The sequence below is a fragment of the Xyrauchen texanus genome, chromosome 15, assembly GCF_025860055.1.
Source record: "Xyrauchen texanus isolate HMW12.3.18 chromosome 15, RBS_HiC_50CHRs, whole genome shotgun sequence".
NCBI lineage: Eukaryota > Metazoa > Chordata > Actinopteri > Cypriniformes > Catostomidae > Xyrauchen > Xyrauchen texanus.
The window spans coordinates 32,301,260-32,314,946 of NC_068290.1; the positions used below are offsets into that span (position 1 = coordinate 32,301,260).

A 13,687-nucleotide genomic window follows, 5' to 3' on the forward strand; every position below is an offset into this window, starting at 1 on the left:
TTTGTAAGGTTTCTGTTTTTGGATCCTCTCATTGAATTTTAAAATTTATTTTCTGTGATTTTTTTTGGGGGGATTTTTTATTTTCTTAAATACTGTTAATGTATTGTTAAAACATGTTACCTGTTTTAAATAAATGTCAAACAATGTACTCCATTTTGTCTTTATTTTTTCCATTGAGTAAAAAGTTTGTTTAGAATGTCTGTATACATTATGCTACATATTGTTAATAGATATCAGACAATAGAGTAAATAGAAAACAGTATTTATATTCTAACTTTTTTATACTGTAGAATTATAGCTGGAAACATTGCTGCCAGTACTTTAAAAATTACAGCACAGCCGTAAAATTAAAAACTAGAAATACGGTAAATGGCTGGAACCACAGCTGCCAGTATTTTACTGTGAAATTACAGCATTGTTGAAACTGTAAAATTACGGTAAAGGGCTGGAACCACAGCTGCCAGTAATTTACTGTGAAATTACAGCATTGTTGAAACTGTAAAATTACGGTAAAGGGCTGGAACCACAGCTGCCAGTACTTTACTGTGAAATTACAGCATTGTTGAAACCGTAAAATTACGGTAAAGGGCTGGAACCACAGCTGCCAGTATTTTACTGTAAATATACGGGTGAATTTTTTACAGTGATAGAGGTACGTACAAACAAACAAACTTTTAATCTACAGCATTACAGAAGGAGCAAAGTGGATCTATTTCAGGGAGCATGTTTCTTAAATAAAGACTGACTGGGTAAAAACGGTGTAACAGTTTAAAGGACACATCCTTAACCTCGTTGGTAATTAAATATGTATGAGGTAAAGACCGTATGACCTGCATCAGACATGCTTGTGTCGCGTCTCGGGTGTGTCGAGTCATAAAAATAAAATGTTTAGGTCACTGTGTCGAGTTAAATATAGTTTAATACTCAATCTTTAAACACATCTTAAGATACCTTAAAGATTGCATTTGCCCTCAATCAAGTGTTTTGAATGCAAGAAATTGTTTTCTTCACTGTATAAACTGTGTTGCTCACACAGCTGAAATTTTAATTACTGCCCTCTGGAGTAAACAGGTGGTACTACAAGCTTGCATTTCGTTAAGCATTGATTAAAGTGCGTACATTTTTTTAACGTTAATTTTTTGTAAAATTAAAATCGCACGTTATTATCGTGTTAAATCGACAGCCCTAATAAATATTGTTTTAGTATGCTACATTATGTATATATATTTTAGATCACCTAACCCAACCCCAAACCTAAACATAACCAATTATAAACAAAATAAAACACATCGAACGGCAACATATAATTTCACAATTATAAAATTCTTATGCTCTTTGTGTCGGTCAATTGATGGCAAAAGTTTCTCACACTACAAGACGCTTCTGGCTTCCATGTTGACGCACGTAGCTCTTCCACAAAGACCAGTATTTGATACCTTGGGAGAGAGAACGGGTTGTTATTTAGCCCAACTTATAACACTTACAGCCCTTTCGTAGGGTTGGGGAGAGAAAGAGAGAGAACCTCAGGTTCTAATCCCTTTCCATTCTGGGAGAAAACGAGAAAAAGCTTGAATAAGTGCTGCATTCTCAGTGTTGAGAAACTGGTGCTCTGCTATAAGACCCGCTGCCATTAGAAAATGTTACTGAAATTTTCATGCTTTCCTACAGACATCTGTCCTTCAGCAAACATGGAGAGAGAAGTGATCACATTGAGTAAATTACCATAGGAATTATTAAATTATCAACAGTGCAGAATGTATATTAAGTAGGCTTTATAGCTGCAAAAACGTTTACCATATCCATTGGAAGGCTACATCCAAAACAAAAAAGCCTATGTGATGTGGTTCCTTCAGAATGTCTTTAGGGGATTGCTTCAGTATCAAAGGAAATGCTTACATTAAACTAGAGAATCTTGCCAAATAAAAGGGTTTTCACATTAAGGAAACCGGGCGATTTCCAAATGATTGATCCTGCCTTAACTCGGTGTTGCATTGGTGTCACAAAAAAGATGGATAGCTCACATGAGAGCAGGGCATGTGTTGGTTTCTATGGTACCTTATTGACCCAATTAACCCCACATAGAATACATTCTAGCAGTTTGGGATGACACCTAACCCTGCCCCTAAAGCAAGTGAAGACTACAAGTTTTCAAATATTATGCTTTCCCATGCTTTGCCACTACCAAATAGAAGTCATAAAATAGTGCTAGATGGGATTAATAGTCCGATTTTGGCTGTTTTGAAATTAATGGCATCAACCAAGATTTACAAAAGTGATCCATCCACCTAAATCAGTTCCAAAATCTATCGACAATAAAATAAGTGTTAAAATTGTGTGTTTCTGCATTATATCTGCCATCGGCCACCTCGCTCTCTAGAAATCAGTACCTCCCTTAAAAACCCATAACGGTCAATCACTATCATGAAGTCGTCAACATATGGTCCAAACAAACTGCGATCCTGAAAAAGCTCTCCAATTCTGTGTGGTGTGGCATGGTGTGCCAGAATTACCAATATACTAACTAATAGCCGGCTGCTTTCGAACACTAGCATATCACACAAATGCTCATGTGCTTTAATGACCAATTGCCTATTCATTCACGTATTAATGTAAACAGTCTGTTTACATTGTATACATGTCCAACTATCGAATCTATGAATTAGGCATGCAGTGTAAATGCAGACGAATAAGAGGTCCTTTATGCAATGAAAGGAGTCAATAGTGCAAACTATGCACAGTGCATGAATAATGCAAAGGCAATTACTTTCAAACAAAAAGATGGACACCTTTACTCCTTACATTAATTTAAGAGTGGAACATGAGGATATAGGTCTCATTTTTGGCTTGAGTACAAAATGTTTAGCATTTTTTAGCATAGATTTGCAATAAATAAGCTTTTTTTTGCAATGGTTTTAAACAAAGCAAGAGATACTATGGTTGCTGAAAGTGCCATTAACTGTAAACTCAGAATCCCTTCAGGGGCAGATTGGTGCTAGATGATACTAGGGATGTAACTGTTCTCTGTAAAAAAAAAAAAAAAAAAAGAAACGAAACGAACTGTATGGTACGCCACCCATGGTTCGGTAAGCATTTGCACTGCAGTTCATCTAAAGTCTGACAACGCATCTGAAGCATATGGTTTGCTAAAGAAATCTAGGGGTGCCCCAATCAATCGCCATCGTTCTTAATCGGCGGTTCTTCATCTTAAATCTGTGATGGGCCAATCATGCCTAGATTCAAGGCCAATCTTTTTTGCAGCATGCAGAAAATCACACATACACTGATATATTAATAAATGAGTGCTTGCTCAGCCCTTGAAGCATTGAATTGTGGCCTTTGGAGGGTAAGTTGTTGGCAATTCTAAGCATTCGTATTTCCGATGAATATCGGTTTGTTTAAAAAAGGAAAGTGTAAAAATTACGTGTATGATACAATTAAGGCTGGGACGATTCATCGGCGTAATCGACGTCATCGATTACAGAAATACGTCGATTTGCATAACATGCGTCTGTGGGTCACAATGGAATTATTAAAATGGCATCACCCGGATTAATCATGGATTACCCAAAGAACAAACTGCAGCTAAAAAAACTTGCCCATGGTTATCTAAAGCGTGGGAGTATTTTAGCGAGTAAATCACTCGCATATGCAAGTAAATTTCACACTATGCGACCAAAAACTTGTTATTAGCCACTGGCAAGTACATTTTAACATTTCACTCGCCAGTGAGTGCGGAGGAAAAAGCACTTCTCAGCACTTTAGTTGAACTCCAACCATCACAGAATCTCAAAGTCTTCCTTCATGAGAAATAAGGGCTTGTGAGTTAACCAGAGCCTTAAAATAATGTGAGAAAGTGAAGAATTTAAGGCAGAAATATTTTACTATTGCATAATATAATAGCTATACAGGTTAGCTGGGTTACAAAAGAAGCAAAAGAAAACAAAACATTGAAAGTCCAATGGATCAAAGTAAATCGGACAAATGAGAGAGATATTTTAGTTTAGACATTTTGATAATTAAAATATTATTTTAATTATTTTATCATTTTATTTGACTGTCATTCATGTTTTTGAACTCTGAAAAGGAAATCATATACCCTTATTATATGACCCAAGCTAAATTTGTATAAATGACTTTGTTGTGTGCATGAAGTACACATAGTGAGTTTGTATGGTAATTAGGGCTGCATGATTTGAGGAAAATGTCATATTGCGATTATTGAGGCTAATATTGCGAAATAATAAACAAATGGTAACATGAGTCAACTTGCTTGGTTATCAAGGAAAATGCACAAATAGATTACTGATAATGCTGAAATGTGTCTTTTTCAACTCAAACATACAAACTAGCAACAACAACAACTATAAATGCACAGTGCTTTCAAATTAAAATAATATTTTTACAAAATGAAATATCTTTGCATTACTGCAAACTTATTATTTTCTCAATATTACACCTAACAATAAATAAGAACATAAAAATGTTCATGAAAATAAAATTGTCCATACAAACAGGGACATTTAAATCAGGATGTAACATGTACTTTCTATAAACTCTTTTGAAAAGGAAACTGTATAGAAAAGTGTGATTCACACTAAAACTGTTGTTGGTGTTGCTGTTGTGTATGTGTGTTTTTTTTTTTTTTAAATGACCAACTGGTATTTCCAAATCTAGTACCTCTGGTACCTCTTGTCCAGTATGTGGATCATTTTCTGACATCCCACTTTGATAACGGTGCATCATGTCTCTTTATATCTCTGTGAAGACTTGTCATATGGAGTGACACTTGCAAACACATCTGTAATTGTGCTTTGTTTACTGGGCTTTTTATTGTAGTTTTAGTCAATGAAAACGGTTGACATTTTAGTCATATTTTAGTAAATTTAGTCATATTGATATTTTAGCCACTGAACACTGTAAACATTTTTTGCCATAAGAGTTTTTATTGATAAGGATTTGTCAATCTTGTCTATCCAAAACACACACACATTTTATTGTTGTTGCAATTTTAGTGTTGTTTTTCACACAAGATTGATGTTCGTTGCAAGCTGCAGACAGCGGGGGTGAGAGACGAGCGTCTCCGTGTTAGTGCGCATCACCCGGCAGAACTTTATATCACCTCGACTCCCGCTCAGATTGTCTCTCTCTTCCGCGACTGGTTGAAACGGCTCTGACCGCACCGAGATGACAGTTTTGGAGTTTGTGTTTATTTACCAGTCACGCTCTCGTATAATATGAATTCAATTAAGGATGAAATAAAGAAATATCGCCAAGCTATGATCCGTGTTATTTTTTCTGGCCACCAGTTCAGTGTCGGTCTGCTCGGCATCAGGGTTGCCAGATGCCAGCAAGGTTTTCCAGCCCAAAACCTCGTCAAAAACCGCAAGAATGCACAAAAAACCGCACAAATTTGTTTTGGCTTGTTTCTCGCTATGGTTTCTCGTTTAAACACATGATAATCATTAACGAGTTTTAAAATTACCCATTGGTCCGTGTACTTTGCGTCCATTCGTTTTTCCTTTTTTAACCTGTAATCAAAAATTAACGGTTGTTGTATTTTTAAAACGCAAAGTTGAACACCAAAATTTGAATTTGAACTGCAAATGCTGCAGTTAAAAAAATAAAAAATTGTATAATAAATAAAATAAATATATAATAAATATTTATTTTTATATAATAAAACATTTATCTTGACGTATTGTTTATGACTTTTTGCCCCTTTATTAAACATTTAAAATATTCACAAATTAATATGAAAAAAATGTCGATTTTACTGGTATTCTAAGGCCAAACCCGGAAATTATATTTTTCCCGCAGTGCTGAATGAGAAGAGCCATGTCTCTGGAACAATACAGAGAGGTGGTTTAGGCTGTGGGTGATATTTAGGCTAATAATAATAATGACAATTATTAATGGCGTTTATAAATGAGTTCACTTAAGACAGTAATATGTGTATCATAAAATAATTTATTAATGTTTTATTTTTATATAATTTAACATTTTACAGTTTTTGAAATGTTTTTGTTTTAGGCTTTCTTTTTTATATGTGAAGTTAAATGTCTAAGCATTGTATATAAGGAAAATAAGTTTGTGAATATCGTTTCACCAGTCTAAAAACGAATAAAGAAGAAAGCATGTTTTTCGTTATTCAATTACGTGTACACCGAATGATGCCTGCCGACCATATTACACTGGCCCCATCTGTTGATATCCCCACCATATTAGCAAATGTCCAGTGCACACGCCTGCAAAAATCGAATGACTACCTCCACAGCTCCATTAGCATCAGCATTTGAGAGCTCCACCAAACCCAAGTAAGTGCTAATAAACCGGTTGTGTTTTTTGGAGCGATATTTTATACATATAAAGAGCAATTTGCTCACTGTAATGTCCGTTGTCTCGTCCAAATAGAGCGAGAACGGGGAGTCACCGATGTCCTCTTTTAGCTCCTGTCTAAAATGAGGTGCTAGCAATGACTTAATGACAGCAGTGCATTTTGTTCTGTGCATCTGGAATGCACCTGTCTCGTCTTTCAGTATATCAGATAATTCATCAACAGCATTAATGGCAGTGTGGCACGCAATGTACGTTGCTATCCGTAGTTCTCGTCGTTTCTGGTCATCGTTGTCAGGGTTACTGGACTCACCCACTCTGCTAACTGTAAATGGTCTGACCGTTGGCTGGCACCTTGCCTTATGCTTCTTGGTGGCTGCATGATCTTTAAGATCTTTTAAATGAGCACGGATATCAGCGTTGCAGTATTTACAGTGTGCCTTTCCTTCGTCTGCACCCGGTGCAATCCATGACTTTAAGTCTGGATCTCTTTCCCACTCTTTCCTGTAACTTTTTGTATATTTTGCCCACTTTGGCATATTGTCAGTGTCAGTCAGCTAGCTAAGTTTGAAAACCCCGCGCAATCTAGTGCGTTTGAGGGGAGGGCGATGCCGGTGTGCGTGACGTGAGCTGAAGGGAGGGAGTGTCTGTTGTGAGTTTAGGGGGAACGTCAGCCAGACCTGTAGTGGGCGTGTGTGTGTGAGTGAGTGAGTGAGAGTAGGCTACTGAACAGATAGTCGCCGAAAGAAGGATCTGAAGTACCGATGTTTAGGCTACAAAAACCCGCCGAACTGATCCGAAACCAGCCCAATTTTTATCCACCCGCCCAAACCCATTTTTGCCCGCAAAAAAGATTGCGAAACCGCCCAATTGGGCGGGAAACCGCCCAATATGGCAACCCGGCTCGGCATCTATCTCCACGCTGAACACCGGAAACTGCCATGATGTGACCACACGTGCCACTCCCTAAACTGACTGGTCATCTTTTTATTAGCGGTGTAGAAAATGGGCAAACAGCTCTCAGAGGGAATGGGCGGTCACGTCCACACATGCACTTATGTATTTAATATAAATCGCAGCATTTTGCCGTCACACAATCGCACAGGCTGACATTGCGATTGCCATATGATTTTACATGCAGCATTATGGTAATTAATCATCATATTCGCAAAACACCTAAAACAGACAATTACTCAATTGAACAAGTTCTAACTTAAAATCACTCCAAAATAAAAGTAATCTACATTTAGCAATCTAACAACAAAATAAATGCAACAAATGTAAAATTCAAGTCACTTTCAGGAGGAATATCAAAACATTGTGCAACCTCCTGTTTAACAGTCCAACATAAAATCTCTCCAAAATAAAATGAATGTTGGACTGTAAAATGGAGATAACCAGTTTAAACAGGGCTATTTTTGTTGCAGAATAATGCCCTGCAGTGCACACTTTTTTTTCTTGTACATTTGTTAAAATAAATTATGAAACAAGTTTTTTTTATATTTATTTTCGTTTAATTAATTGTTATATTAATCAAGAAATAATAAAAAAATCTTTAGAAAAATCAGCAAATTAATAGTATAAAAAATAATCGTTAGATTAATCGATAAAACAAATAATCATTAGGAGCAGCCCTAGATACAATGCTGCTATTTCACACAACAAACACAAAATTGCTAAAAAAAAAAAAAAAAAAGTAACTATTATTTAGCACTATATTTACTAAATTTCACACAAAACTTTAACTTTGTACAAAAGAATGCAAAAAAATTATATTGTATTTTAAAATAGTAGATAGCAGTTTCTTCTGATTTTGTCATTTATATGCACAAAGAGATTGTTAATATAATAGGAAGGACATAACAGTACACACAGTAGTCCAGCAACCACAGATGGCATGTCCATGTTAGCAATCGTGTTTTCTCAAAAAACATTGAATCAAACCAATACATACATAAGACATTTACTCATAGCACACGTGAAGCACGTTTACCTTGAAGTTGCACCAGAGACTATTTAGCATGGGCCACTTCTATTAAAATGAATGGGGAAAAATTAGAACGCCCAAGTGCAGCTAACGTTCAACGGATGTAGATAGTAAGTCCTGCCTTACAGGTAAAAGAGCCAATCACATTTTAGATAAAGACATCGCCTGTCAATCAAATTGAGAACAAGCATGCACATTAGCTATAAAAGCTGGGAAAATTGCTTTTTTTGTTGTAAAATCTGAGGTACTTATATTATATATTTTGTAAATATTGGTTGTAAATTTATAACATTGTGCTTTTGTGTTATTTACCCAGGAATTAGTTTTAAAAAAATGTATTACCACAGATACATGGGGGTTTTGATTACAGCTACTGAGAGTGTGACAGTAAATTTAGCATTTCTCCCATTTTACTGTCTTAATTCATCGCTCTCTATTTTTCTCGTCTGGAAAGTTATACAAACATAAGTGGATTTTTTTCTTTTGGTCTTATAGCAAATGTGTAAGTGAAAATAATATTTGCTGTGATCTCCAATTCAACACTGTCTAAGTTTACCCTGCAACCGTTTACTTACGCTTTCCAAAACGCAGAGTAGGAAAAAGATATATAAAACTGGAATATTATGTGAGGGTCAAACATTGGAAGTACAGGGAAGCTGAATAGATCTGTGCCATGGTGGATTATTTACAGTTTGAAAGCATATCATACTAAAGGAACTTTCCGGTTTCAATACAAGTTAAGCTAATTTATCAGCATTTGTGGCATTAAGATTAAAAATAAAATGGAATAAAAATAGACAATAATACACACACACACACACACACACACATATATACACTGGTGGCCAAGAGTTAGGAATAATGTAAAGATTTTGTCCTTATGGAAAGAAATTCCAAAATGGCAATCAACTTATCACATATTATAGTCAATAATGTGAAAAATGACTATTACAATTTGACAATTTCAGAACATCTTAAACTATTTCAAAGAAATCTCATCAAAAAATCCTCCACATGCAGCAATGACAGCTTTGCTAATCTTTGGCATTCTAGCGGTCCGTTTGTCTAGATACTCAGGAGACATTTCACCCCACACTTCCTGTAGCACTTGCCATAGATGTGGCTGTCTTGTCAGGCACTTCTCACGCACCTTACAGTCTAACTGATCCCACAAAAGCTCAGTGGGGTTAAGATCCATAACACTCTTTTCCAATTATCTGTTGTCCAATGTCTGTGTTTCTTTGCCCACTCTAAACTTTTCTATTTGTTTTTCTGTTTCAAAAGTGGCTTTTTCCTTTTCAATTCTTCCCATAAGGCCTGCACTTCTCTTTACTGTTGTACATTAAACTCGTTTTGAGCTGCTAGAATTCAATGAAGCTGTCAGCTGAGGACATAAAGAGGCATCCATTTATCCGATAGTGTTAGTCATGTTTGTTACAGTCAAGCTCAAAAAATGACAAAAGAATTATTAAAACACCATTAAAGTAGTTCATATGACTCGTGCATTTTATTCAAAGCCACTTGAAGACTAGCAATAGCTCTGTGAATCACAAAAGGCTGTGTTTTGTAAGTAAATATATAAAATGCACACGCAGCTCCAGCGCGTTATTGAATGGTGCTGCCCTGTTTACATACACACCATTTTTAGCCTTCAAGCTGTGTTCAATATTTGAGCGCACCTCTCAAACAACATCTCAGATGTAGATGCTCAATAGTTCGGTTCACTTATATGCATTTAGAACAGCACCAGAGGTGCATTTCACCAGAATTTGAAGAAGCAGTGAATTAAACTGTTAACTTTCCTATAAACAGACACACTTACAGGACTTCCTGTATAGTTCAGAATGTTAAAAGTTAAAGGTGCACGATTTAGATATATTACTAAATATTAAAATATTGTTTGTTTACAAATTATTTGAATGAGCTCTAGAAAACAACTGAATGAAAATTGTGCTGGTGTCTTTCAACTAAATTAACAAAAAAGAGATCTGAATGCAGTCCAGAAGCAAGTTGAAATGTTTTTTTTTTTTTTTTTTTTTAAAGGCAAAAATAAAACACTGGTTTCTTTTTTACTGATGACTTGAAGACTGGAATTATAGTTAATTTTGCTGCTACATTATCCAGTATACTAGTTAGTAATAAAGTGTTTCTTAATAAGCTATACATATATACTGAAATAATATGTAGTAAGAGGTTTGTTTCTCTTTACATAATAAAGAGTACCCCCAATTTGTCCCACACAAAAATGTAAAGATATTCTAAAATTATTATGCAAAAAAAACAACACTGGTATCGGATCGGGATAGGCCGAAACTGGGATTTCCGATATCAGAATCGGAAGAGAAAAAGTGGTATCGGTCCATCCCTAATTTTACAAAGGAGTAAGACAACCTGAAACGACAAACATTTAGCAAACGCATTATTCACCCTGACAAATAATATTTTGGTCTTCAACAATAAAAAAAATACCAATATACACCCACAATCATGCATCTAATATTGGACAGTGGAGATGCACACCTTTTAGGTCTAACTGTAGATAGTGGGCAAGCCAAAGTCATCTGTATGTGATATGCAATATTATGTGGCCTTGTATCAGTATTTGCCTGATAGCTACTGGTTACCAATTCAGATTATGGTTTTACCAAAAGCAAGTTAAAATAAAATCACTTATTACAGAGGCAGTCCACCAAAGGCAACCTGGGGTAAAGGGTTTTCCTCAAAGACACAATGGTGATGGTTAATGGATCATCGCATGAGATTTAAACCTATAACCTCGGTTACTATTCCAGACTTTAAACCTCTAGGCAGAATAATTTAGTTCATAAATCAGCCCATGTGAGTTTCAAACATACATTTAATGTATAAGCCCAGACCTTTATTTACCATTAGGCAACAAAATTTTGTTAACTGATCAACCCGTGATGTTTGAACCTACAACTTTTCAGCTACCAGTTCAGACCTTTCCCCAATAGGAAAAGTTATTTAGCTCATGGATCAACCTTTGCAAGTTCAGAACAATCTTCCTTCCAGTTCTCAGCCCAGATGTGTAACCTCCTAGGCAAAATAATGTTAACATGCATTCCACAAATATAACATACAATGGAGATATATATCTCCAAACTCACTGCATTATCGTGCTGCTGGCAGAAGTCCATCCTCTCCTGGAAAACATTCAGCATGGAGAAGCTGTTATGGAAGGACTGGGATATGTTCACCGGGGTGTTGGAGTTATTGGTGCGGTTGGCCAGGTGTAAGCTCTCCATCAGCCCCTCGATGAAGTGGTCTTTGGTGAGTCGGACCCTTTGGTGGGCCCGCACACAGTTATCACAGAGGTACTCCTGGCAGTCCAGGCAGTGGAAGGTAGCGGAGTTACCCTCATCACAAGAGCTGCACAGCGGATCAGAGATGGTCTGAGGTCTCAGCAGACCACCATGGTGGACCACTGAAGACGACCGCCCGTTCTTGCCCTGTTCTTCTGCAGAGACCACCACATCCAGCAGACTGCTGAAGAGAAGGTTGGAGGAGGGCAGGGCGTCCACGCCTGATTCGGATAAAGAGACTTTTTGGTCACAAGTGGGGCATCTAAGCTTCAAAGGGTCACCAGGGTGCCTGTGGCCCTCCAGGCATTGCCTGCAGAATGCGTGCAGACAAGGCAAGACGTGCAGTCGCCTAGTGGATGAGGTAGATGATGAGCTCGAGGTCTGGGAAGAGGAGGAGGAGGTAGATGAATTGGAGGAGATCGGAGCAGAGCAGCCGCACAGCTCCTTGCACAGCGGACATGTTTGCAGATCGGGGTCTGGGAAAGACGCCATTTGCGTAGAGGACCATAAAATAACTTCAGACATAAAGATGCGTTAAGACACACGATGGCTACCGAAATGTTTCTCTGATTAATTAAAGCAGATCAAATCCCAATGCAGACCATAGACTGGACATGCTGTACTGGGAGCTACATTCAACAGTTTTGATATTTAGTCACGTTTACTTTTAATTTATTTACTAGAGAGCACTAATTTGGGCGTCAGGTTGTTTTGATACTAACTTCAAAAGATCAATAAAAAAAATTGTTTAGTCTTTTTTTTATACAATAACGCTAGAATTCGTAGTAAAACTCTACACGCAACTTATTGAGTGCGCTTTAACCATTTGGAAACAAAGTTTCATTTTGAGGCCTTATAATCCCTCGGTGTGGGGCATTAACATTGTTGCGAAACATGAAATCCGCTGCGAGGTCCCTGCTCCGATCCTCCCCCACCGCCGCATGACGAGAGGGGCCAAACACGCTCGATATTGTCAATTATTTCCTTCCCAAACGCAACAAATGTCCGTTTCCCATGAACGCGCTTCAGTCTACCATCTGCGCGTGACTGTTCTCAATATGCAGCGTATGCGCTCGTGCAAGACGCAATTAAATAATTCAAAGTATGTCCCATGTAGCCCGTGAGCAGGCAGCGCCCATTTAAGATATTGTATCGGTGGTGTTTCTCAAGCAAAAAAGCCCCTTTAACTTCCTTCAGTCCAAACACTATAACAGCTTTGCGAAGAGTTTAAAAAAAAAAAAAAAACAACCATTCGACCTCTCGTTTCCACTCAATGCAATAAAGTTACGTCGCGTTTTCCCCAAGGTTTCATCTGCCCATCCGATTGTGAAAGACATGCGCAGCTCATAATCCTCTCGTGCATGCTAAAGTGCGTCTCAAAACAAACGGTCTCCCCGCGCGCCTCTTCAATCCGCGTTCATTTTCATAGAGAATGACGCTCGAGCGGAACGCAAATCTTCAGCGCGTGACCATCAAGAGAACGCGTCCTTACTAAAAAAAGCATCAAGCACACTTCCGCCTGAGATCACTCTTGGGGGCGGGGATTACGTGACTAGGAGGTTGGGCAGGTTGACGGCCTGTGATGACGCGTTTCCGACATATTTAACAGCGTAAATCTAGCAAATTATTTTATATTATACATTTAAAAATCTTGGTTGTACATTTATAACATTCTGATTTTGTGTTATATTACCCTGGAATAAGTTTAAAAAACGAATTACCACAGCTGCTGAGAGAGTGACAGTAAATGTGGCATCCTCCCTAAGTTTATTCTCTCTCTCTCTCTCTCTCTCTCTCTCTCTCTCTCTCTCTCTCTCTCTCTCTCTCTCTCTCTCTCTCTCTCTCTCTCTCTCTCTCTCACTCTCTCGATTTATGTATACATATAGCCTATATATATATATTTCAATTAACATAATGCCACAAATGCTAAGAAAAGATTAATTTATAAACGTTCATTGTTTACAAATGTTCATTGATACCTGTTTAAAAGCTTTTAATCCTAAAATGCTTAAAGGAATATTCTGGGTTCAGTACAAGCTAAGCT

The 13,687-nt window shown here is 37.3% G+C and overlaps 1 protein-coding gene across 1 annotated transcript in view; it reads right to left on the reverse strand.

The window, feature by feature from the left end:
- The window catches only part of LOC127655793 (E3 ubiquitin-protein ligase TRIM71-like), a 54,213-nt gene extending 41,374 nt beyond the window's left edge, over positions 1-12,839 (reverse strand). The window contains exon 1 of the mRNA XM_052143768.1: positions 11,449-12,839. Within this exon, the coding sequence (XP_051999728.1) occupies positions 11,449-12,168 (720 nt within the window). The 5' untranslated portion in view covers positions 12,169-12,839. The remainder of the gene's footprint in view (positions 1-11,448) is intronic.
- Between the last annotated feature and the right edge of the window lie 848 nt (positions 12,840-13,687).